Source organism: Sceloporus occidentalis, unplaced genomic scaffold (genome assembly GCF_023333645.1).
Source record: "Sceloporus occidentalis isolate IW3139 unplaced genomic scaffold, rSceOcc1.0.p SCAF_1, whole genome shotgun sequence".
In the NCBI taxonomy this organism is placed as follows: domain Eukaryota; kingdom Metazoa; phylum Chordata; class Lepidosauria; order Squamata; family Phrynosomatidae; genus Sceloporus; species Sceloporus occidentalis.
In genome coordinates, this window is record NW_028316981.1 from 79514940 (window position 1) to 79542085 (window position 27146).

Consider the following 27146-nt stretch of genomic DNA (forward strand, 5'->3'; position numbering starts at 1 on the left):
TAGGAATGGAGTGTGGCTTTGGTGCGACCTCCAGACTCTTAGGACCCATGCATCATTTAAACAGCATACCTCCAAAGAGACCCGAAGCAGCTTTATTTTGGCAGTCTGTAACAGGCCAGAGTCAATTCAAATCCAAGGCAATTCACATGATTAATTATCTCACATGAAGAACGGAATTGTGGTCATCCCTGAGGCAAAGCGGAGTGAGTGCAAAATAATCACACCAGTACATACCATGCGGATTCACCAATTCGAATCGGTACCCTTGGGCATGCTCAGTGGGGCTCTGAAAACATTGAGAACCTTTGCACTTCCGAGGTGAAGAAGGGGGCCACTTCCTGGTTCCAGTTTCACGTGAATGCTAGCCTTTCTTTTCCCCTTCTATTTTTTACTCTATTTCAACAATTTAGCAATGCCCGCAACTCCCGCCATGTGTGGTCTTGAGTATACATACAGCCACATCCCAATGTGTCTTCCCTGTCATTCATGCTATCCCTTCATGCAACATCCAAACGTGTCCTCATCCTATCCATCCCTTCATGCAACATCCAAACGTGTCCTCAGTCTATCCATCCTGGAAGACAAAGAACCCTCCTTTCGACCACCATCTTGAGAGGGAGAGAGGCCTGGCCTGGAAGACAAAGAACCCTCCTTCCGACCACCATCTTGAGGGGGAGAGAGGCCTGGCCTGGAAGACAAAGAACCCTCCTTCCGACCACCATCTTGAGGGGGAGAGAGGCAGGCCAGCAACAACAGGCCTCGCCTGGAAGACAACATTCTTATATACAATACAATATATGTATTGTATATTGTCCATTGTATTTTTATATTGTATTGCGTACTGAATTTCTTGTACACTGCTATGATCTATTTGGAATAGCGGTTTATAAATAAAACGTATCATCATCATCATCATCATCATCATCATCATCATCATCATCATCATCATCCCTTCATGCAACATCCAAATGTGTCCCCAGTCTATCCATCCCTTCATGCAACATCCAAACGTGTCTTCAGTCTATCCATCCCTTCATGCAACATCCGAACATGTCCTCAGTCTACCCATCCCTTCATGCAATATGCAAATGTGTCCTCAGTCTATCCATCCCTTCATGCAACATCCAAACATGTCCTCGGTCTATCCATCCCTTCATGCAATATCCGAATGTGTCCCCAGTCTGTCCATCCCTTCATGCAACATTCAAACATGTCCCCAGTCTATCCATCCCTTCATGCAACATCCAAATGTGTACCCATCTATCCATCCCTTCATGCAACATCCAAATCTGTCAGCCACATCCAAACATGTCCTCCATTCTTGAAGGGATGCCGGAAGTTAATGGAACAAAATTGCAGCTCCACATCATGGGAAATTTGCCACCTTGGAAATGTGGGGGAGGGTGTACCAGGACTGAAGCAAAGTTGCATTCCACACCAGACAAATTCGGATTGAAATGGAAGTGAGCTTGGAAACAATTTTTGTGAATTCACTTGTTACCGAATTCACCTACATCAGGGGTCACTTTGGATTGACTTTGGATCTGGCTCGGAACTAGTCCCATAGAAAGCAATCACATATGATCATCTATCACGTTTTAATGTGAATTTGCATGGTTGGAGTAGGAGTGACTTCGGATTGGAGCTGCAAAACCCATTGTGTGATATCGTCTATAGTGCCTTATTTCAGTATGAAAAAGCCCCTGTTCTCTCATATCCGGAGAAAGTATACCATAGTTGTGCAATACAGGACACTAGTGTCATTGCTGGAAATATAGGCATGGTACAGACCATGCAAAAGCATCGTGCAAAAGCGCCATGCTGGCGCTGATTTTAGGTTAGGGACCACGCAGCAACCTCATGGTCCCTAACCCTAGTACGGTGCGGCGCTGTAACAATGGTGGTGTCCTGTGTACACGGGCGCCAGTATTGTTACGTGGGTGCTGTGCACATCGCTGCATGTTGCTGCACTCATTACATCGGCCCTGCGGTGCAAAAAGAACCCGGTTTTTACGAGTTCTTTTTCCTGTGGAGTTAAGCCACACGATTTGGCGGCTGTGGCTTCCCTCCAGAGAAAATTAAGTCGCTGGCAGGCCACCCTTTTCGGGCGGTCTGTCCCGTGCCATAGTTCAGTTTATTCTGGAGACAAGCATATGAATCCCTGCTCAATCATGGAAAACCACTGGGTGGCCCTGGGCAAGTCACCCTCTCTTAGACAAAGGCAAGGGCAAACTCCCTCTGAAAAATCTTGCCAAGAAAACCCCATTATTGGATTCACCTTAGGACCACCATAGGTCAGAAATTACTTGAAGACACACCACAACAACAACAAAAACACATAACTCAGATTTCTTTATTTAGTTTTGGTTCTGTAATTATCAGTAGTGTGTCTAGTCAATTCAGATCACTTACGTACATGCCAGTAAGAGATGATCAATAATGGCTGGAGAAAAAAATATACCGGCATAGATTTTAGGGCTTGACTGAAGTGGAATCATACCCTCAGGATTGTTAATGCATGTTGCTTTGAATCCAGTCAATGTAGTGAGCAACATTGGTGTAGACCCCAGGCTTATTCTCCTGTGCACAGCCTGTACCCCAGCTGACAATGCCATGCACTGTGGCCTTGTTCTGCTCCTCGCACACCAGAGGCCCACCAGAATCTCCCTGAAACATTGGAGGGGGGGGATGTTTACAAATGTTTAAAGGCCAAGATCAAATTCTCCTACTCATCCTTCAGTTTTTGTTACTGGAGTTAACAACTTTTTAGCTCATCCTTCACCTGCCTCATCTGTATTGTTTCTCAAAGCCAGAAGGAGTAATTTTCTATTTTTTATCTGTGGCTCTAATCACTTTGCTGTTGCAAAGCAGTCCTTTCTCAGAGCTTTAATCAAACCTGTCTCTTTGTGCTCTGTCTCCTTCCTCCAAGATTTGCTGCAGTCCCTATCCTGACCCCCAAAGCCATTTGAGGTGTATATGATGATTTTTTAATTTTTTTTTGTTAAGGATGACATCCCCCATGGAAATAAAATCACAAGGTAGACCAGCTTACCTCAGCAGCCACCCTCCCAAATAATCACATAACTCTTCCTGTTTAGATATAATACACTAAAGAAGGTGCTGATTAAGAATAGGGGGGAAACTGTTAAAGGAAGAACAAGACAATGGAGATTACCGCACTAGGGTAAAAGCGTTCCCCAATGTGTTCTCACGGGCACGAGCCTGGAACGTGATGAGGGCCAGAACGCTAGTTTACCGCACAGCGGAATGCCGCTGTCGCCGCCGTGCATTCCAAATGTGTTCCCAATGTGTTCCAGGGAGGCCATTTCTGGGAACGGTTTTGAAACCGTTCCCAGAAATGGCCTCCCTGGAACACATTGGGAACACATTTGGAACACATTTGGAACGCCCGGCGGTGACGGCGGCGTTCCACTGTGCGGTAAACTAGCGTTCTGGCCCTCATCAAGGCTCGCGCCCGTGAGAACGCATTGGGGAACGCTTTTACCCTAGTGCGATAATAATAATAATTAATAATAATTTGTATTATTTATATACCGCTATTCCAAAGATCATAGCGGTGAACAGCAAGTAAGCTAATTAGCAAGTAAGCTAATTTGCCCCCAACAGTCTGGGTACTCATTTTAGCGACCTCAGAAGGATGCAAGCCTGAGTCGAGCTTGGGCCCTTTTGCTGGTCTTGAACTCGCAACCTTGTGGTTTTGAGTGAATGGCTGCAGTACAGGCATTTAACCACTGCGCCACCAGGGCTCCTATATGTATATGCAACAGAGTTCTCACAACAACTATGTTAGTTTATTTTAAAAAAATGGAAACATACCAGTTTCAGAACAGCCATTATTGCACACGTTTGCAATTTCACAACTGGGGCTTCTGCTATCATGGTGCTCTTTTCCTGACTGTCCCTTATCCCCACTTCCCTGCTCTATACCCCATGATGGAGCATACTTTTTGGTTATTTTATTTGTATTCTACCTTTTCCATGCAATTCCAGGGCTCTGGTACTGTGATGGACGTTTTTTGCTTTTGTTTTTAACAAAAAATAAGGCTACATGTCTCATGAAACTACAATACCCACATAGTGTTGTTATTATTATTATTATTATTATTATTATTATTATTATTTTCTTATATCCCGCCTTTCTCCCAATATATGGACTCAAGGCGGCGATTTTCCATAGCATAGATGGACACCCCCATTACATAATTATAACACTCTGATCCTACTGTGATTTTAAGTATTTTTAAAGTTATACAGTTTTAAAGTTATAAAGTTTTATAATGCAAGCCATGTACTGATGGACTATTGCACTATAATTTTTTATTGATGGCTTTCTCCCAAAATAGGATTCTCTTAAAGGGGTTTGTTTTTTTATAAAAAGAAAGGAACGTATCATTGTAATGTGTCTTGGAATTAAAAGTTATTATATATATATATATATATATATAGAGAGAGAGAGAGAGAGAGAGAGAGAGAGAGAGACAGAGACAGAGACAGAGACAGAGACAGAGACAGAGAGTGTGTGTGTCTTGGAATTAAAAATTGTGTGTGTGTGTATATGTGTGTGTCTTTGAATTAAAAATTCCTCTTGGAAGTGGGAATGAAATGTTGTGTGGATGCAGCCTGGGTTCTTATCTCAGCTCAGAAGTTGGAATGCAATGTCTCTGAGCATGAACAGAGTGACTGCCGCTCATTGCTTGAGCAGCTGCACTTTGCTTTATCGACCTGAATTTATCTGATGTAAACACCTTCAGAGGAAGGACTCAGTTTGCATCTGCACTGAAAAAATAATCCAGTTTGATGCCACTTTAACTGCCCTTGGCTCCATTTCGTGGAATGCTGGGATTTGTAGTTTGTTGTGGCATCTGACAGAGATGGCTAAACAGCTCCTCAAAACTACAAATCCCAAGATTCCATAGCACGGAGCCATAATGGAAGTTAAAGTGGTGCCATCCTGAGGTAAACGCTCGACCCTCTTTCTGTGTCTGGGGGGGGCTCTTAGCCTCTCAAAATGGTGGCATTTAGTCTGGACCCCCCAACTCCCAAAATCCTGGCTATGTCCCTGAAGCCATGTGGCACACAATTTTCTCCTTCAAGACTTTGTTGTTCCCCATGCCTGCTGCTGCCTCGTGGCTTCCTCTGTCTAATGGTTGGGCCAACCATCTTTAGCTGGGATTGTGATTAGTGTAGGTTGAGTTGGAGCTTCACAGAAAGAAGGGGATAGGAGAGAGAGAAATCACTTATCAAGGTGAATGTAGCAATTGGGGTTCACAATGCAGGAAAAGGGAATATGGCAACTGAAACTATAGATGTCTTGTTGTTTGAAGTGCATTGTGGGACAGCTAGTGTCTAAAGGATGGACTAACCAGACTCTGGACATGTACTTAAATGGCGGTTTCTATTAAAATCTCCTAGCACAAGTGCTGGCTTTACTACAATCCTGAGCTGAGCCAGGTTTCCCTGTGCTCCCCTTAATCCAAATTGGGCTCACCTGACAGGCATCAGCTCTTCCATCCAGGTATCCAGCACAAAGCATGCCTTGTGTTATGCGATTCCCATGTATCTCCTGAGAACAGCACTGTTCTTGAGGAATGATGGGGATATTTGCTTCCTGGAGGTACAAAGAGAGTTTGTCTGCCCCTGTGAGGAAAGAAAAGAGCCCCAATATGAACAGAAGACACATATGACCTTACTCTTTTTTATGTTAATGGGCTCTGGGTCAGCTGAGGGGGGATGAGTCTCAGAGGTAGGGAAAGTTACTTTTTTGGATTGCAATTCCCATGGGCATTGGAAGTTCTGGGCGTTATAATTTTCAAACAAGAGATTGCCAACTCTAAGTCTTCATATAATTCATGCATATAATGGCTTGGACCTGTCATCTTTATTAACGTCATTTATTTTGCATTAATAATAATAATAATAATAATAATAATAATAATAATTTTTATTTATAGCCCGCTTTTCCAGGGTAGATCAAAGCGGGTTACAACAAGGCAAAAGAAATACAAAAACAGAATACAAAACATACAATATAAACATCATAAAAACAACTCATTACGTTTAAAACACTGTAAAATACAACAGCATAAAAAACCAGAAAAAACAGACTAGCTGAATAAAACCATTGTACAACGGGGAGAACAGCATGAAGTCAGGACACATGGGGGGAAGCTTGTCTGAAGAGAAAAGTCTTTAATTCCTTCCTATAGAGGGATTTGGAGTTGCAGGCCAAACAAGTAATTTTTCCATGGTCTGAACTCATGTGCTGCTTGTGAGCTTTGAATTAGGACATCTGTTTTGCCCTGTATAAGGTGACTACTGGACTACACTTTGATTTGTTCCAGTGGGTCTCTTCTTACATTCTTGGTGGACTTCTTGGAAATGGCTGAGAAGGGAAGGACAGGAAAGAATATGAAGCTCCACTTGCACCTCCCTCAAATATCTCTGTTTGTGTGCCTTCAAGTCGCCCGTCAACTTATGACATCCCCATGAATTTCATAGGATTTTCTTAGGCAAGGAATACTCAGAGGTGGTTTTGACAGTTCCTTCCTCTGAAATATAGCTTACAGCACCTGGTAGTCATTGGCAGTCTCCCATTCAAGCACTAACTAGGGCTAACACTACATAATTTCCAAGATCACACAGAATCTGGTGATTTTGGGGATTTAGGTAGTGTATATAATATGGAAAGTTGTCTAGCTAGCCATCATGGATTTTCATGGAAAGAGGACAGGTCCTATGTTTGTGTTTGTTTCTGACTCCTTCTTACCTTCATACATATGTCCCCATCCTGCGATCTGGCACTGCTTATTGGTGTCAAACACAGATTTCATGGAACTGGGCAGGCAGATGGGTGAAATGGAGTGTGAAAACTCAGCACAGCGTCCTGACAACTTTTCCTTCAATTGCACCAGTGCTGGGGAAGATACAAGGCAACAATCAGGAGATCACAGGTACAGGGATGGGGGAGGCAGGCAGAGATGAGCAAATAAAGCTAATCTTTATCTGCACTAAGAAAAGAGATTCAGATTGATATAAAACTCTGCACCACAATGCATTTGAACAGCATCATATCTAGCATCATCCCTTCCACAGCCTTCTGGGGCTGCATAGGACAGATTAAGGCCTTGTCATACTTCTGATAATGGGATCACCTTGCCTTCATGGATTCAGTGTGGATCCTTTGGACTCTGCTAAGATTATCCAGGGGCTCCTCTCAGTCAGTCTGTGTGAGGTGGACTACAGTGGAGAAGATCAATAGATGTTCTGCTGAGTTTGTGATGGGAAAGTATTTAGCTTTGGTTTGATTTTAGTACAAATTTGCAAGAAATCCTTCATATTTGGGATAGAAAGAAATTGTGATTTTAAAATAATGTGGGAGAAACTAAGGGGCAAAATAGATGGGCAAACACACACTGTGGCTCCGAGGGCACCTTCTCCCATGGGCCCAAATGGACCACAGCAAGGAGTGGGAAAAAGCTACTCCTTTTGGGGCTGGTTTTGGGCCACCTTGGCGCAGCCCTTGGATAGGTTCTGGGCAGTCGGGGGTGTGTATGCATCATGTAAACACCACACCTCCGGAGCAGCCAGAAGCCACCCCCCGTCTGCCTGTCTGTTTCAGCCTAAAATGAAGATATTTGTCCATCTAAATCCAGGGCTTTGGATGCTTAATTTCATATTCAACCATATAAATCAAGGCTGGACAATTGCATCAGTTCTGCCATTAGTAGCCTTTGGACTGCAAAAGACTCCCATAACCAAAAAGTGAAGGAGTCTAGAAGTTTGAGGTTAAATATTGTAAGGGGGGCCTGCCATCTATTTTAAAAGTAAATTACCATACACTTGGAGGCTCCCAGGAGGGCAATTCACAGGTATGTGTGCCATAAAAATGGAACCTGGAGTGGTTAAGTTCCATATTTGATTGTATAAGGGCCCAGGGCCACATTTTGTTCACCCCTGATGTAAACAATGAATTAGTGTTGCCCCTTCTTTGTTTTGAAGAGGCCCCCATCTTTAAAACCTATATAGCAGGCAGGTAAACACAACTGTGTCAGTGCTTTGTCTCCAATACTTGTGTATTGCATTTGGCAGGTGCAAATGGGCAAGATTTTGTTTCAGATTGTTTTTAAAGCATTTGCCAACATCCATCAATTTCCTCACATCCTGGAGAGAACTATTGTTGTTGTTGTGTAACTTCAAGTTGTTTCCAACTTAGGGAGCCCCTAAAGCAACTCAAGGGTTTTCTTAGCAAGATATGTTCAGACAGAGTTTGCCTTGGCCTTTCTCTGAGGCTGAGAGAGTGTGGCTTTCCCAAAGTCAGTGGGTGGGTTTCCAAGGCCAAGTGGGGATTTGAACCTTGGTCTCCAGAGTTCTAGTCCAACACTCAAACCACTACATCATGCTGCCTAACATGAGATTTTAAAAAACAAACTCGAATGTGAGGGGGAGGTGAAACTGACAGAAGTTCTCGTTCCTATGTGTGAGCATTCCTGAATGAAAGGAATTAAGTGGATATTTTATGAACAATCAGGGTGCAAGAAGGACTGCCTACCCTGTGTTTATTTATGTGTGTATGCACACAGGTGTGCATGTGCAGGATATTTTGGAAGAGGCTCTCACCGATGTCATGTTGCTTGGTAAGCACAGAATAATTCTCATGCAGTTGATAAGCCTGGACGTGGAGCTTCATGGACCCTTCGGTGCTGGTGTTGTAGAGGGTCTGGCCCAACACCACAGAAATCTTGGACACATCTGGCCTATAGTATAAAAGCTGTGGTCAGCAGAGTCTTTCTTGGTTCAGAGATGGATTGGCTAAACAGGAGTAGAGGGGATGGCCCTCCAGATTTTTTGAACTGCAGCTCCCAGGCATACAGTACTAAACAACATGGTTCACAATAAGGGATTATGGGACCTGAAGGCCAAACCATCTGGAAGGTAAAAAATTCCCTGCCCCTGCTTTTGAGTCAGAAGCTCTCTTCACATGTTCACTAACTGTGGTGTCCCAATACCAGAGGCAAGGGAACATGCTAGTCCACTTCCACACCTTCCATCATCATCGTCACTCTTTATAGGTTAACTTTGTAAATAAGACATAGCCACATTAGTCTGGAAAATGACTATGCAAAGGGTTCTTGTAGCATCTTTGAGACTAACTGAAAGAAAGAAGCTGGTATCATGAGCTTTCGTAGACTTAAGCCTACTTCCTCAGACGTACATGATCTGAGGAAGTACATGATCTGAGGAAGTAGGCTTAAGTCTACGAAAGCTCATGCTACTACTAGCTTCTATCTTTCCATTAGTCTCAAAAGTGCTACAAAATCCCTTTGAATACTCTGTAAAGAAGAAAGCTTTATTTATCAATGAAAGCTCTCCTTGCAACCTGGAACACTGATTTTATAAGGTGAAAACTCTCACCTTTGGCTTGTCACTCGCCTAGAAAGACAAGAGAGGACAGGTGGGTAGAGGACTCCCTCTTCCTTGTGAGTTTATACCATCCTGAAGCCAGCTCTCTTTTTGGTTGCTCCTTTTCCAATCCCCAATAAGAGAGTCCCACTTGTGCTCTGGGGAGAATTTGTAAGAGGGTAATGTTTCCAGACACAGGGCTCCTCATACTAGCAATTAGAAAGCCCTTATATTGTCTTTCCTCTTCTTAATGGATTATTCAAGTAGACAAAAGATGGAAGCAGCAGTGGGAAAAGGAGGGTTATGAGTGGAGACATTGTGGTACAGTGGAGACTGTAAAATTCAGTGAATGAAGCACGATAAAAGCTCTGCCTGGAAGCACCCAAAGACCTACCTGAACTCCAGACAATGTGCAGCAGTCAGGATCCAGCAAGAAGCGATAAGGCTTCCTCCACAGAACTGATCCCCGATGTACAAGGCAGCCATGTAAGGGTGAGAACCAGGAAGTGCCACCATGCCCCCCACAATACGTTTGTTTGAAGAAGCAGTCTTTGTATAGCGCTGCCCACAAACCGGAGTGAAGTTGATTGACTCCGACAACATGGTGCCACTGCCAACAGTCTCATTCGGGGATTGCTGCTCTGACTCTATCGGTTCTCTTTCTTGCAATTGGACCATGTCATCTGGGGAGAAAGCAGCTTGGCTCATACATTTCTGGATCTCAGCTTCAAGGCAAATCCTTCCAGTTAGTGAAAAGTGTATGCCTTACCTACTCTTCCAGGAAGGCACTGGGTGACATTGCAGAATTCCCAGGTAAGCTGCATGTTATGCAGCACATAACACCATGGCTGGCTGTCATTATCCGGGTTTCTACACAATGAAAATGGGCAGTCCAGAGTTTGGAAAGGTTACTTTTTGGGACCACAATTCCCAGAATCCCCCAGCCCACACTTAACAAGCCCAGGACTCAGCAGCCTTGTCTCCCCACTCCAGTCAGTCTCCTGTCTGCTGCACTCCTGGGTGCAATTGTGTAGCCCTCCTTATGCCTAGAATACTTTGACCCATTTGATCCCCAGGTGAAACCAACAGTCTCTCCCCATATCTTATCAGTTTCCCTTTAACAGCTTCACAGAAGAAACTGAAGACATTTCTTAAGATGCTTAAAAAAATATTAGTTTAAAAAAGCCTGAAGTGTTTTCACTCTTGTGTATTCCTAAGGCTTTGTTCAGTGGGCTATTTTGGATCAAATATCTGAACCAGGAACTCACAAACAATTCACCAGAGAAGTTAAAACATGAAGAAGGTCCCTGAAGAAGGTATTGAGGGTACACACAAACCAAAACCACAGGCTTTTTTACTAATAAAATAACCCTCTTTTGAGCTTTTGTGTCATTTCTCTAGTTTCTTCTGTGGATTTCATCGGACGCTCCCCAGTTTCTATTTCTTTTATTTTTCCTTCTTCAAAGGGCCCACTCACTCATGACCCTGACACCGCAGCTTACCTGCAGAAGGGATGTGCCCCCAGGCCCAGACTGTCAGCATTGGATGACTGGCTTGAGAATTCAAAATGCAGGAAGGGAGAGTCCCAGGGCACACAGGATGCCCCTGAAGCACTGTTCTGGGCTGTTCCTCGATACAGATGCCCATTTCCACTGTAGCACATCTGATTGTGGTCTAGCGGGGAGAAAAAAGACTGAGGATACACTCTCAGATGTCTATGAAAAATGTTAGGGATTGAAGAAGAGTCTTGTTTCTTTATAATGTTTCTATTTATCATGATCATTCAGAATACACGACCACTCTGCACCACAGCTTCAGAGCATTAAAATCCATTTATGCCTTCATGCTGGCTTCCTGGGCAATAGACAGGGTTGGCCAAGGCAGCATTATTATTATTATTATTATTATTATTATTATTATTATTATTAAATTAATTTATAGAGCTCTATAGGATTTGCACAGCATTTTACATAGTAGAAATCTACATGAAATAAGAATAAAACCCTGCTAAATGGCGTAAAGTCTAAAACATCAGTATTGCAAAATGAGAACATCACTAGAGTAATACAGCAGGCACATAATCAAAACATAAGCACCATGACCAATTAACAATCAGTGTTATGGAATGCCTTCTTCACTGCCTGAGATGAAAAACTCAGTGGTATCCATTTTCCCCAAAGGTCACATTCAGAACTGAACTGAATGTTAGTTTAACTGAATGTTAATTTAATACTGGCAAAGGGACAGTGTCTTCTCCTGCAACTCAGGACAGCACACTAGATTAGGGGTATAGGACAGTATACATGGTGATGAGCAGAGGCAGCCATCTCACTCTGCTAATGATAAAACAAGTCCTGAAATTTTTCTGCATCAGATTCAGAACCTCCTGGCTGAAAGAGAGAAGCTAGGAGTGAGAAGAGGTAGATTGATTGACTCCTTTTGCATTTTTCATAAATCCTACCCCCCCCCCCCGGCCCCCTTATTCATAGATTCTATCACTAGTAAGGCATTCATAACAAAAGTGTGAACAGGAGCAGCATGCATGGAGAGTTACAACCTGAAAGAAGATCCTCTTCTGTGTATGGAGCATCTCTAAATAACTGGGAACCCTTGTTCATCAGGAGTCTAGGGGCTCATTCCCACCTCATTCTGATTTAAAGTGAATTGTTAATCGGGTTATAAATGTCTTGTTCCCACTTGAAACTGGTTTTGATCCTACTGAGATAGGTTTCCATCGTGATGAAATGAGGCAAACCTGCTCTTTCCTGATACTAGTTCTTTGCTGGTTCTTTTAAGAAGAATTGATTCCGAAGTGTGTCCAACAAGTGGGAACGAGGGATCTGAATCACATAATTCTGGAGGAGAGGGACTTTGGCAGAGGGGTGTTTACCATCCCTCGTCAGTTTTGGGGAAATCAGCCATTTCCCCGCCCCCTCTCAGTGCTGCCTTGTGGTGTGACCCATGGACACATGATCATATATTTTCTTTTTATTAAAAAAATTTGACAGAATATGTGATCCATTATATTTGCAACTATTTGCAATTACTCTAACAGTGCGTCAGGTAATCGGGCCGACTGCAGCTCAGCAAGGCAAGTAGCTGCAAAACCAATGGATCATATATTCTGTCTTTTAAAAAAATATATATACTGTATATAGTTCCCAAGCTGGGCTACTCAAAGGGGAAAAGGTGTGCTTGACTTAGGGCTGCTGTGGGGCTGCTGGGGTGGGAGAAAAGAGGGAGCAATTCTTCCCCTCTCCTCCTCCTTGGTTTCCCAGCCTTTACTTTCGAGTAGAGCCCAGGCTCCTGAGGTAAAAAAGAATTAGCGATTCTTCAAAGAGAGAGCCTCCATACATGGCAGAAGTTCTCTTCTTCAGACTATTGCTCTCCATGTGAAGATAATGATGACCAAGGGCATGGGTTCAGATCATTCTCCTCTTCATATATTCATTATGCATAAGGCTATGATTCATGTACAGTGGACCTTTGTTATGCACTGGGGTTTGGTTCCAAGATCCCCCGTGTATAACAAAATCCATATATGCTCAAGTCCCATTAAATATAATGACATAGCAAAATGGTGTCCCTTATAAAAAATGGAAAATCAAGGTTTGATATTTGAAATTTATACTTTTTTGGAACATTTTCAAACCATGGATGCTTGAATCCATGTATAAAAAATCTGTGTATAAGAAGAGCCAACTGTACTGTGGTGATCCCCAAACTTTTGGGGGGCTACCACCCCTTTCCTCTTTGACAACAACCCTAGAATCCCACCCCACTTCACCCCCAGATACCTATTTCTTGATATTAGATCTACTGTTTGTGCAGTAGCTAGCCAGCCAGCCAGCCAGCCAGGCAGTGACATCTACCTCAGCTGCACCCAGCTCACCATCGCCTCCTCTTCTCATATGTGAATGCAGTAGCAACAGCCATCTAGTCCTGCTCCTCTCACCCATGCTGGCCTTATAGCAAAAGGAAGTCAAGATGTCTGGCTGCTCAGTTGCTGCTCCCAGGATGACTGAGCGCAACGGGAGCAATGACCAAGCAGCCGATTGAGCAGTGACCAAGCACCCAGTCACCTTGGGAGCAGTAACCGAACAGCTGGCTGAGCAGTGACCAAGAAACCTCTCATCCATGCTGCAGCACAAGCAACAGACTTGTCAGTTGCTGCTCCCAAAGTGACCAGATGCAAAGGGGAAAGCTTCTCCTTGTTGAAGAAGTACTCTCAGTCCTTCATCACTGGGACAGAGGGGTGCAGCTAGCATCCCACTTTTCTCTCTGACAATCAGAGGGACGTGAGTAAGGCAAAGGATTCTTTCAAAGAAGCAACCCCAAATATTCCTCCCCCTCCTTCCTCAGAGATGTGCCCTCCCCACACAGCTTCAAGTTGTTCTCCTCTGCCCAATATTGTTTCTTCTGCTACCTCTTTTCTCAGCCTGTCCCCACAAAAGAAAGCAGGAGTAACAGTGCAGCTCCAACTTGCTAGCCAAGTCCCAGGAAAACTCACAAAGCTTAAGCAGAGTCCCAAATATGAAAGCACCTTTTTTGTTGCTGCTGCTTCTTTACCTCCACATGCTCTAACTCATCTACACCATGTTCCTAAAGGCCACTGGTTCCCCTTATCTTTTTTGCATGCCAATACTTTGACTGAAGGTCCCTCTGCCACCCCCTTTTTCCTCACCACCCCCCTGAATCTTTCCACTAGCACTCTGGAAATCACCAATGTACTGGATGCCTGTTGTACAATTCCCAGATCTTCAGGAAATGTTTCTTGACTTCTTCATGTCTTATTTCCAGTGTGAGATACCAGGGATGTGAATCGTGCCTCATATTTTGCCTCACATCTGGCTTTAAATTGGGCCTATTTATCCTTACCACTTTGTTATTGATAAATTTTAATTTTAAAACATTTAACATTTTGGAGTATTTTGGAAACTGAAAAACATTTTGGTTCATTATGATATTTAAACATAATATAAATAGAGAAATGTTTCCTAAAGTGCACATTACTCCCCTCCCTCCATCAGTACATTGATTCTGACCTGCTATTTCACTGTCCACTCTTTAGTTCAGCTTCAGAGTTAGGCAATTGGAAATGAATTAATTTCTGCAAACATACCTATGTCACACAGTGTTCCAGAAAACCCTTTGGGACAGCCACAGACCCAGCTTGACTTCAGCTGTAGGCAGTGGCCTCCATTCAAACAAGGATTTGTTGCACAAGCTGTGGACCAAAGAAAACAGTAAAGCTCCTTAGCCTTATACAAGAGTTAGAGAAAAATACATTCTGGATGCCTACTCATAGAATCTGCAGTGCTTTTTTGGGGGGGAGTTGTGATTTCAAAATTTCCATACTCCACTTATACTAGATTATAGTATTTGACCATCTAAGACCAGTATGGTCCACTCTCACTCACTAGCAGTGGCTCTTCAAAGTCTTTAGGTAGAAATCTTTTGCATCAGCTACCATCTGATCCTTTTTGCTGGTGATGCCAGGGATTGAAACTTCTAACTCTCCAAGTGTCCTGATTTGGCAGAGACAGTCTTGGTTAATCCTTGTTGTCTCACTTTTTCAGCTGTTTTAAAAATGTCCCAGTTTTTCACTCCTTTCCCTACTTTCGCCCTTTGTCCTCAGTTTACCTCACTTGCTTAAAGCTGAGTACAAAGTACAAAAGTATAGTTTGTACTCAATTAACTCAGCAGGGAGGAGAGAAGACAGGACAGGACAGAATGCCTTTCCTAGGAGGTTTAGGAAAAGACAAGCTGCTGCCACCTCTCCTGGCTTGTCAGTTCTTCTTCATTAATAACTTTTGCCATCTTGACCACATTCTGATATTGCTTCGACACATCTGTCCCTATTTTGATTTGTGAACTATTGGAGGGCATGAACCTGTAACCTGAGATCTAACTCCAGATGCAACGGGGGCTGACAGCCAACTCAGGAATCAGTGATACAGTTAAGAACCCAGTGTCTACAGACCTTATCACACAGGGGAAATTGGGCAAATTGGGGGTTAAAACAGTGATTATCACATGCAAAATGTGATATCATTGCTGTTAAACAAGCAATAAACAGCAACAAATCATTCATGGGGAAATCCCCAAAATGATTTGTTGCTGTTTATTGCCTGTTTAATAGTGATGTGTGTGAAAATCTTAATTGTGATTTTGTGTTTTGCATGGAATAATCACTGTTTAAATCCCTGATTTCCCCCCAGTTTCCCCAGTGTGATAAGATCCTACTTCATAGCTGGATATAATGCCCTTCCTTCCATGTTTTGATGATCTGTGATGATCTCAATCTGCTAACCCAAAGGCTAAGGAATAATCATATCACTTTTGCATCATTATGTGTAAAAGCTCCATTCTTCTTGCCCTTTTATTCCACAAGAGGTCTTTTCACACTAAACATTTTCAGCACTGTGATTCCACCTTAACTGCCATGGATTTCATCCTATGGACTCCTGGGATTTGCAGTTTAGGGAGGGGCATTTAGAATCCTCAGGCAGTGAGCACTAGTGCCTCAGAAAACTACAAACCACAGGATTCCATAGGATGCTGTCATGGCTGTTAAAATGGAAATGTAGTGCTTTAATTGTGTAGTGCGAAAGAGCTGTAGGAAATGAATAAGGCAGTAGTCCCTCAATGACATGGATAAGCAGCAACACAGGCTCCAAGGGTCACACCACCCTCATTTTCAGCTGTCTTACCAGTGGACCTCATTCTGACATTTCCCAAAACTTGGTTCTGGTCACTTACAACTTTGTAATATTTTTAGCCCTTTTCGGGTGTGTGTATGGAGAGGAGAAGAAAACAGTGACTGCATGTAGATTTTTTAACAAGAACAATTTTTTTTTTAGGACAGAAGGAAAGAGGAGTTGGAGGGTCACACAAAAAACCCTGAAGTCATCTAATGAATTTCGTGGCTGATTGGGCATGTGAATCAGATTTCTTCAGCTAGAGCCCTAATGCTAACCCATACCTAGAATTTGCAGCATTCTTAAAGTGGACAGCATTATACAGTACTCTCTCTTTGGTGTGGATATGGGAAATCAGCTCCAGGTTTTACCCCAACTTTAATTGAACTATACAGTACACTGAACCCTATCCCAAATTCTATTCAGCACTTTGATAGGATGTGCAAAATTTCAGGCTAAAAGTCCAGAGCAAATTCACTGCTGCACTAATATGAAACATTTCCATGGATGGAACCAAACTGAAGCACCTTTTTTTTCTCTCCTTAAGGAGAAAACCTTTTCCAGGAGGTGGCAGTTGTAGCAGAGTAGCAGTGGCTAGCCATGAAAGGATTAAATTACTCCCCACACACATATTTCATCCAAATCAAAGCTGCCCTAAAAACACTTTTCTTAAAAAACAAAAACGTTAGTATTGTGGACCTGAGAATAATCAGAACCATAATTATAATAGGGTAGATGGCATTCAGTCACTGAAACTGTGAAAGAAGTGTGAATTTAAAACTACCTTTTGGCAGGGCCAAGGGAGGCTAACTACTTTAAATGAAGCATGGGTAATATATTGAACCCCTTGTGGTAACTGGCTGAATCTGCACTGCAGAAATAATCCAGTCTGACACTGTTTTAACCGCCATGCCTCAATACTATGGAATTGTGGGACATTTAGCCTTCTCTTTCAGGGAGCTCTGGTGCCACAATAAGCTACAAATCCCAGGATTCCATAGCATGTAGCCATGACAGTTAAAGCAGTGTGAAACTGTATTATTCCTGCAGTGTTGATTCAGCCGTGCAGAAAGTAATCATGCACACTGTTGCTTTGTCTACCCATTAATCTATTTCCCTTTTGTTTCAGAAGCTGTTTGCAGGCTGATTTTGCCCAGTTCTTACGCCTTCCATGAACAGGCTTGCAGGCAATGTTCTTTCCAAAGCAATGGCACTCTTCTAGTCCAGTAGACTGATGATACTGCAGCCAGGTGTCCTTCTTGTCAATGTGTGGATGTCTTTGTGCTCCAAAGCAGCTTTCTGAAAAGGAAGGTTATGAGGTGATTCTGGGCTTCCTCTCCTGAAAAGATGGGCCAAAGGACAATAGTCTGTTTATAAGAAGTGTCATAGGACTAATTAGGACACACACTGCCTTAAAAACAAATTAGTTCCTTATTAACAGTTAACTGTTGTGTGTCTACACATCATTTCTGACTTATGGTGACCCTAAGGCAAACCTATCACAGGGTTTTCTTGGCAAGATTTGTTCAGAAGGAATAGAGCTACACTAAATAAATAAATATACACTAAATAATACATAATGAAGTGTCCCCTTTTCAAATAAATAATAAATTATTGCACTAAAATGCATTAAATAATAAATTAAATCATGAATCATTTTTCTTGGGGGTGTCCCTCATTCATACAGGGTTGCCATAAATCAAAGGCAACTAGATGGCAAGCAACAACAAGCCTTCCTTTAATGCCCAGTTTAGTCACCTGAGGCACCCACCTCAGTTCACTTAATGAAAACACCAGCCAGCCCTTCCAAATATTAAGACCCTTTTAGATGGTCAGGAGGGACACATATCCAAGACTGGGAGTAGGCTATGAGGAAGCCAGGCAGGGCCTATAGCTCTAAGATGCAATATCTGATACCTTTCTCACAGTTTCTTCCATGGAAACCAGGTCTACAGATGCAGTGGAACCCAATTTGCCTAGATTCACAGATACCACCATTCTGACATGGGTTAGGATCACAGTGTCCTGCAAAAAGATGGCAAGAGTCAGGATAGAATCATGTTGTGATATTATGCCAGCAGTTATACTATTTAGGCACTTGTGTAAGGAGGCATCCAATACTCTCTCATGCAAACAGTTCCCCATTTGCCAACAGCACAATAATATGTAGTTGCAGCACCAACCATATTTGGAATATCCACCAGAAATGTTGGGATGCCACCATCCTCAACACACACATACCATTTCTGCCTTCACCTTTCTCTTCATAAGCACATTCATGGAGCTGTACTGTCTCCTGGTACAGTCCTGGATTTCAGCTTCAGTCAGTTTTCAGGAAGAAGGCAACACAATAAGGACTAGGCAGCTCATGAAACTGGACTAGAGTGTTGGTTTCATAACTAGTTGAGACTTTTCTTGAAAACCAGCGCATGCAAAAAAGCAAAAACCTGGGGAAGGGGAAGACTGAGGGCATTGCCCCCTAAATAAGAATCCTTCCTCTCCAGTGAAATTTTCCCTTGGTCTCCAAATTTCTAGCATTTCAGTAACTTCAAAAACTTTAGTTGAGCATTTAAAAATACATTTCCATCAATTTAAAAATGGAAATGTATTTAAATGGAAATGTATTTAAAAATACATTTTAGGCATACAAAGAAAACATGCAGACAAAGTTACCGATGAAATGTGAACACAGCAAATATGAATCCTAGGTCTGAACTCTTGCTCTCTGCAATGCTAAATTTGGGGACTCAAAGAAATTTTAACAGGACAGATTTTTTATTTAGAAGAAAAATGCCTTTATTTGCCTCCCTATAGCTATGCTGTTGGCTAAACTATTGACGACTGCAAACACATAGTGGTGGGGAGCCTCCCATTACTCCATCAGCATACTGGTCTTCTGTGGAGATTATCAGACGGGGGATGGAACTTCCTTGTCCCATCTTTTTCCCATTCTTATAGCACGATCACAAGAAGATTTTCATACAACGTCACACTTATCCCATCATTATCCCATCCAGAAAGCACAATTGACCACGATCGTGCGAAAGAGTTTCAAATGACATTCTGCAGATCCCGTCATTGTCCCGTTACTGAAGCAGCATTAACCGGCATTTTGCATTCATGGGAGTTCATGTTAATACAATGCCGCTTCAATGATGGGACAATAGCGCTGCCATCTGAAAGCCTTTCATGGGATTGCAATCAAAGATGGGATAAGGATGAGAGAGTGATCCCATCCTTATCCCATCTGTGTGTGATAATCTTAGCTTCCATAGTTTTCTCACCTACTGGCCTTTCGTCTTTCCTGCAGTACCTCCATTTTTGGTCTCGGTCATAGTTCTCTGTGGTAGCACACCTGACGAGAAAGCACCCCACATCATGGAAGGAATACATGGCAGCTGGACTTCAGCCAAAACAGAGAGCTGCAAATCATTACTTCCCCCTAGGGACGTAGCTAGGATTTTAGGAAGGGGGGGGTGGTCCAGACTAAGTGCCACCATTATAATGGGGCTTGGGTGCGGCGGTGCAGCAGCACACACCATTCATTTTTCTAACGGAAGGGGGGGGTCCGGGCCCCAAGAACACCCCCTTGGCTACGTCCCTGTTCCCCCCATTGCCTCTGCATACATGTTCACCAAGGCCTGACATGTGCTATCTCCCTCCTCCCTGGCAACATACACCTGCTGTGCTTTATACTTCCCACTCTTCACAGGGGCCCAGACTCAATCTGATAAAGAGGTGCTTACCAGTGCCGATGATTAATAAAACTAACCGGGATGCAGGAATAGTGCATTTTACGCTGATAGCGAAAAGGGAAGTGGCAGGGCTCCTCATTGGATGGCATTTCTGTAAGACAAAATGAGGTGGGTGGGCTGCTTCTATTTAAATATAGCAGGAATGGTCAAAGTCTGACCTTCAGGCCTCATGCAACCCTACAGGGCTGCTTTTGTGGCCCCATACAGGCTCAAAAAGAGGAGAGGCTAAAGTTATGAGCATGGAGCATTCCATCTCTGAGCAGTAAGAAATTTCAGAGGAGCTGTTCCAGACTTTACCCAGAGACCTATGGCATGGTATACATTTTATACACTTACATACAGGTTGAGCCTAAAGTTAGGGGAGGAGCAGATTCCAGAATATTAACACCCCTAAAGATTCCGGCTCTCCATCAGATTACTAAGGGGAGCCCCTGTGTCATAAAACATCCTGCAGAAAACACATTAAGAAAATATGACCCTTGAAAGGTCATCCAGGCCATGACAATATAAAACAGGGGTGGGCAACTGCACTGAGTCTATTATTTATCATCATTATCATCATTTATTTATATCTCACCATCAGTGTACATGGCATTTTACACAAACAGCTTACAGTTTTTAATCTGAGGGTTCCCTGCCCTCAGGCTTACAATCTAAAAATACACAAAGCTCAAGGAGTGAGAGAGAGGTTTAAGTCCATCAGATGCTGCCTGTTCTTCTCTCCCTTCAAGGTCACAGCAGTTACAAATGTGATGGAGGGAGGGCCTTTCCTCGCTGGGCCTAGGCATGATGGAGCTGTCTAGGGGGCATTTTTTAACCCCTGAGAGCTTTTGAGGGTTGCACAAGTTGCCAAAAAGATGAAAAACAAAACAAAATTAGAAATTGCTAGAAATCAATTTTTGGTTTTGTAAAATCTTTTTTTAAAATGTTAAATAGTACAGGTGACCCCTGATTCTTATTTAGAAAGTGAATTGCCACTCTAGAAAATGAAACTCACTTTTTTACAGGGGGCAAGAAAAAAAGGCAATCTGGGAAGACTGGAGGACTCAAGGGTCACATAAACAGCCTTGGAGTCCACATGAAGCTTCAGACCACACTTTGTCCATCCCTAACATAAAAGATTATAGAGTTCACATATTCTTTCCAGTCATTAGGCACAAAGGTTGGCCTTCTGAACATGAGAGAATCCCTGGCTGCCTGATGCTGCTCAGAGAGCACTGCTGCTGCCACCACCCACTTCTTAAGCAGCATGAGAAAGCACATTGCCCAGGGCTCCTCAAATGTGGAGCTGGCCCCCACTGAGAGAACGGGTGGTATGGATGGGGGTATACAAATGACATACAGTCCAAATAAAGGGCAGTCCTTTATTTGATAGGCTATCAGAGAATAGCCCATCTGTTATGAAGTGTCCCCTTTTCAAATAGTCAATTCATCCAAGTCTGTCTTAAAGATAAGAAACCTTATCTTTATGGCGAGCAGCAGGGGCTTGAAGTTTCTTGTTAATAATTGGCACCATGACATCAAACTGAGGAGGCAAATTGGTCCCTTGGCTCATAGTTTTCACAGCTGCAAAGAGAGCTATCCCATTTCTGATTAGAACATAACAATTATTTCTAAATTTGCATTTAGGCATATAAATGAACTCATGCACATTTTATGCAAATGTATGTACACTTTTGTCTTCTTGGAGTTTGGGGAGCGGAGGTTGTGACATAGCCTGTATTTTGGCAATGCATAACTGACAATCCACTTCCTTTCTTAATCAAAGGATCAGGAGCCCAGCCATAAAAGTCACAGCAGTTCATCCTGGGGCTCACTGTTCCTTGACCTGGACAAGCACAGAGTTGGCTGATACTCACCTTCATGCTCCCTCTTGGGTGGTCTGTGTGGGATACCCTGCCAGGAAACGAAAACAACAACAACAAATGATTGTTTTGCAGCAGCATGTGTCACTCTTTGCCACACAGTGCATGAGAGCATTTTCTTTCCCACTCTCTGGAAACCAGCCTACAACTTGAATGGAGTTTCCATCCAGGGACACACAACAGCTTGAAGGCTGCTGATGGACTTATATTTAATTATTCCTCAATGGCATAAACAGCTCATCAAAGGCTCTGGAAACTTCTGCAAGATAATCTACATATACATTTTTAAAAGATTTAAGCCTTTTTTAAAAATAGCAATATAAATTATTTATCATACTTGTCCCACCTGGTTTGAAAAGTTCTAAATTGTAAAGTGATTAGTATGATGGGTGGGTACTCTTTTAATACATTCTGTTTATAGTTGTTATTTTTGATGAGCAGTACCACCTGATGGAGAAAATAGGATGATTCATTTTATGGCTAAAACCAATAATTAACCTAACTAAAACAAACCCAGCTCTTTTGAAAGGGTCATTGATTCAATGGGTTTGCATTGGTTAGTAATAACAATTAATCATTTACATTTACATATGAATAAAAGCAGCTCTAAAGCTAAAAATATACTTTCTTGGAAGCATTTAGAATCTAAGCTTTAGATGATGCATAGTGCTTTTATGTTGCATTTTTAAAAATGTGTGTAAATTGAGTTTGCTATTATCTTGTCAGACAGGGGTGAGCAACTGTGGGAGGCTGGGGGGGGGCACATTGGTCCCCCAAGAGAATTTGGAGAGCCACACACCACACCACACGCACCTCCAAATACACACAAAAAATCAAAAAGTATTTTGTCATCGAATGCCCTCTAGGGGGCTTGTGGCGGCATTAATTTCTTATGATTTAGGGGGGCTTCCTGGGACATTTGAGGCCTGAAAGAGGCCTTTTTTAACAGTAGAAAATGAGCAGGAGTCACTTTCTGCTTTAAAAAAGGGGGTGTCTCTATTATAAGCCAGCACGGCATATTAGTTTGAGGGTTGGACTATGGACTTGATTACATAGCAGGAAAGGTGGGATTAAAAAGGCATTTTCCCTACAAAGTCCCCAGATCGATGCAAGACACATCATGATTAAAGAAAATTTATCCCAGGAATAACCAGGGAATAACCAGCAACAAATCATTCACAGGATTTCCCCATTGATCAGAGGGAGCAAAAGTATAGAGGAAATGACCCTGTGCCCTCCTAGAAGACATTTAGGGGATTTGGGAGGAAACTTTCACAATTTGTTTTTACCACTGGGGTTTCTAAACATGGCAATTATGCCATCCTATACCCAGAGGGTATGGAAGGGGGGGAATTTTGAAGCATAAAATTTTTGAACCCTCTTACTGGGAGGCCCAGGTTCAACAGAAATAGCCCTGGGGCCACATGTGACATCCACTTTTCCCACACCTGCTTTAAGCTAAGAAAACTAATGTTTTGAATTTGTAAAACCTCAAAGAAGCTTCTAAATGGGTGATGTGCTAAGAACAGGATAGGACAGTGATGGCTTGTGACTCTGATGTGAGTGGAACAGTGAATCTATTCTAAGGGGCCATTCAGACTATGAAAAAAACGGTTTTCAAACCGATTCTTGCACGTGAAGTTCATATTGGGCCCGATTCTGTCACAATCCATGTTGAGGCTTGCACAAGGAAATGCCCCTTACCCCGGGGTATCCAGAATCGGGCTAAAATCCATCTTTTCTCAAAAGAGCCGGGTTCAGCGAAATATGAACTTGCCCTTGATCATGTTCAGGGCAAATTCAGGGAGGGATTAGGGTCAGGGGGTGGGCAGAGGTCAGAGCATTTCCTCCCCTCATCAGAAGGGAGGGGGGAGGAGGAGAAGGAAAGAGCCGAAAAAAGGGGAATCGCAGGATGCAAAGGGTGACAGGAGGCAAAAAGGGGGTGACTGATGGGGTCAATTCAGGGCAGGTCGAGGGGGGGCAGAAGAGGCCAAGCTTCTGCTATCCATCAGGGACCATTTCCCTTTGATTTTGATTTTTTAAAATTATTTTTGGCGAAAAATGCGCATGTTTGTAGGTAAAGATATATAGATATATATAGATATATAGATAGATCGTGAGCAGGAGCAGGGGTCAAGTCAGGGCAAGTCAGGGCACTACAGCAAGGGAAGCCTCTGCTATCCAGCAGAGACCTTTTTCCTTTGGATTTTATTTTTTTAATTATTTTTGGCAAAAAATGCTCATATTTTATCCTTTAGAATGACTGCTGCAATGAGAATGAATGGCCCATTAGAATTCGAATGTAATGTTGCAACTTGGCAAATTGATACAGCTGTTGCTACTGTCTTCAGGGGTAGCCTATTTTTTCCTTTGGAATGACTGCTGCAAAGCGAATGAATAGAAATCGAATGTAATGCTTCTCTTTCCAATTAGGCAAATTGATACAGCTTTTGCCACTGTCTCTAAGGAATTCAGGGGTAGCCTAGGGAAAGCCAAAAAAAAATGCATCCTTTTCTGGCATTCCGAGGTGAGGAATTAATTTTATTGTTGTTGTTGTTGTTGTTACCTGTGTATGAGGCATTCTGGGGTGCCAAGTATTACCTGTGTATGAAGCATTCTGGGGTGCCAAGGGAGTAGGATACAGGCTACAGAGATGGCACTAGCTTTCATTTTGGGGTTGAAAATGGGGCCAAAGGCAGATCATAATCTACAACACTGACCCAAATGCCCACAACACACACCCCCCCCCCAGAGGTTTTTAAATTTGACAAGTGGTGCCTGGTCCTTTAAAAAAAAGGGAGGGGTAGAAAGCACACTTCTGATGCCCCTATCAGTGCTGGAAACGTCACCTATGACCATCGCGGAACTAACTTTGATTGACAGCCAGGCACCTTCACCTTAAACCCGAATTCTCCAAGAGGGCATTCGTGTTAAAATGCCCCTGATTGGTAGTCAGTACTTGCTTCCGGAGAGATTCGGGAGGGAGCCCCCCGAATTTGACCAGTTCGTTCCAGAGCAATGCCACTAGTGTGAATGAGGCCTAAGTTTCAGTGCAAAGCTTAAATGAGCAATCTAGGGTGCTAAATCCATTTTGGGGGTAAACTTCAGCACACTGGAAAGCTTCTTTAAAGTCTGGATTAGAACCCAGAATGGCTTTACCACCACCTCGAACATGGAAGCCACCAGCTGACATGCATGGGGGATCAGTATGGAATTCTCTTGGGCATTCTATATAGCAAGCATATGGAGAGGGGTCTAGGTAATTAAACATAGGCTAGAACTCTGCAGAGCCATCAAAAGAAAATTGGAAACAGAATAAGCATCAGGCACACTATAGCAAAAAAGATGACCATTTCTCACATAAATGTTCACACATAACACATAGGATGATGGGAGTGAAGGCAGGGCCAACCAATACATGTTGTTGCCTGAGATGGACAAGATGGCTCTCCACTTTATTTCAAGTACAGAACTTAACAGGTTTGGTCATAGAATCTTATTTCAAGTTTCAGGAAAACAGCATCTATTTCACTGGAAGACAGTAGAATCACTTAGTGAGAACAGGTCAGGCCTGTGCTTTGCTCACCAATGTTGATTACCCTGCAAATCACAAACCTAGGGAATGGGGCCTATCCCAGTGTGTTTGAGAGGGGTTAGCTCTGCACCCCTATAACTTTGGTGCCCCCCCTCATTTTGCCTAACTTACAAGCCACTACAATCTCTCCCATCTGTTTCTCTTTGGTGCTCACACTGAAGGAAAATGTCCCTCGGGCAGGCATACTTCATATTTCTAAGTTGAGCCTGTCATAAACCAAGAGGGGTCCAAACAGAAAGATCATTAAGATGTTAAATGTACTAGGATCTCACCAGGAATGGTTCCTCTAGGCTCAGAACCACAAAAAGCAGCAATAACAGCAACGGCAGCAGGGATGTCATGGCGGTGGCCAAGCAAAGATGAAATAGCGAAGTGTATGCTCTGCTTCAAACAAAGCAAACAGTCCCAGATCGATACAACTCAAAGCAAAGGTCTTTGGATAGGATTTAATCAGCAGAAGGGGGATTGCAGCATCAGGACAAACAGAGGTCCAAAGCAAAAGGACTGGGAGTCAGAAACAAAAAGATTTTATAGTGGACAATTCTGATGGAACCTCAGATGTTTTTTGTGCATCTGTAACCCCCTTCCACTAGCACAAAACCATATGTCTAGTGCAGAACATCATATTAGGATAATGCCAGCTGCAGCTTTGTGAAAAAGATGTATTGTTCTAGTATAGAAATTAGCTTGAAAATGCATGTGCTGAACTTTCAGTTTCCAGAAGGAAACATTTATTCTGAAATGTCTGTGATGGGGAGGAAGCATTAGCAAAAGTTCTTTCTCCTTTGTCTTGTTACATCTGTCTATGTTATGTTAGTATGATTCCCCTCCATGTCTGATTGGCACAAGGGGAAAATATTAGCCCTACTAGCACTATATATGTCCTGATCCAGATCCCCTCCCTGCCTGCTTCAGCAAAGGGTTTTAGAAGGGGGAAAAAAAAGATCTGAGAACATACAAGGGCAGGCTGGTCCCATCTTGTGTCAATTGGCCCTTGCTTTTTTCCTACCAATAACAGCAATATTTTTATTGTTTCCTCAAGTCAAAACTAAGCTTCCCTAGTAAAAACACTGCCAGAAATGGGTTACTAAAGTATCACTAACAGCATGGGCTTTGAATCTGTTTCCAGTATAGATGGCTTTGTTATATAATTGTGAACTTAGGGAAGTACTTCATACTCTCCAACATTTTACAGATGAAAATGGGGACATGTGTGGCCAAGAAACAGCACAGTTTGTTCAAGATGGAAAATGTTAATGAGGAAGAGCACATAAGATAGGAAAGGCTGCATCAGAAGTGTCATTAAGGAGGTGCTGCAGGATTCAGACTGCATCAGGTGACACCCACTATAGCTCCCCAACTGTGATCAGCGGGCAAACAGACACTCTCCTGCTCACTCACTACTTGTGAGGAGAGCGTCTCTCCACCCCTGAGCTGCATCCCTCCTACCCCAGCACCTTCCAGCCAGACTCAGGGGGCAGACAGAAGCTCTCCCACTTGCTGATGGTGACTGCAAGTGAGAAGGGTGTCTCTCTTCCCCCTGAGCAGCATGCCCTCTATGTCTTCCAGCCAAGCTCGGGGTGGAGAGTCTTCACTCACAGTTACCATCAGTGAGCAGGCTGAGATGGTGTCTCTCTCCATCCCCTGAGCCACATCCTGTGCATCCCTCCATACCTTCCAGCCAGGCTAAGGCCAAGGGGTATCTCCAGGAAAGAACTAAGTTGACCAAGTTTGGAAAAAGGACAAAGTATGATTACCTTGACTCCTGCCTCCCCCACAAAACAACACAGTAGTGGTGAGACTTGTTTAT

The 27146-nt window shown here is 43.0% G+C and overlaps 1 protein-coding gene across 2 annotated transcripts; it reads right to left on the reverse strand.

Moving 5' to 3' along the window:
• Positions 1-2348: 2348 nt before the first annotated feature.
• On the reverse strand, positions 2349-25682 carry F12 (coagulation factor XII). Of its 2 annotated transcripts, XM_089526972.1 has the most exons (14): positions 25609-25682; positions 21736-21772; positions 19868-19967; positions 19406-19476; positions 18039-18146; positions 17286-17420; positions 14543-14647; positions 10923-11094; positions 10190-10290; positions 9815-10103; positions 8638-8774; positions 6788-6934; positions 5510-5658; positions 2349-2667 (listed from the first exon to the last, which is right to left on the reverse strand). In XM_089526972.1, exons 1-14 carry the CDS (start codon positions 25675-25677, stop codon positions 2512-2514), a joined length of 1776 nt encoding a protein of 591 aa, XP_089383098.1. In that variant the 5' UTR covers positions 25678-25682; the 3' UTR covers positions 2349-2511. The 2 variants fall into 2 exon arrangements, with proteins under 2 accessions (XP_089383098.1, XP_089383106.1); XM_089526980.1 differs by lacking the exons at positions 2349-2667; positions 5510-5658 and adding an exon at positions 5975-6403.
• Positions 25683-27146: the final 1464 nt, after the last annotated feature.

Bases quoted from the DNA above. Each gene is read 5' to 3' on its own strand.
- F12 (XM_089526972.1), bottom strand. From the start codon at position 25,677: ATGACATCCCTGCTGCCGTTGCTGTTATTGCTGCTTTTTGTGGTTCTG. The intron at 17,421-18,038 runs GTATCAGATATT...CTTCCTTTTCAG, and splicing joins TGGAAGAAACTGTGAGAAAG to AAAGCTGCTTTGGAGCACAA. The intron at 2,668-5,509 runs GTGAGCCCAATT...CCAATGTTTCAG, and splicing joins GAAGAGCTGATGCCTGTCAG to GGAGATTCTGGTGGGCCTCT.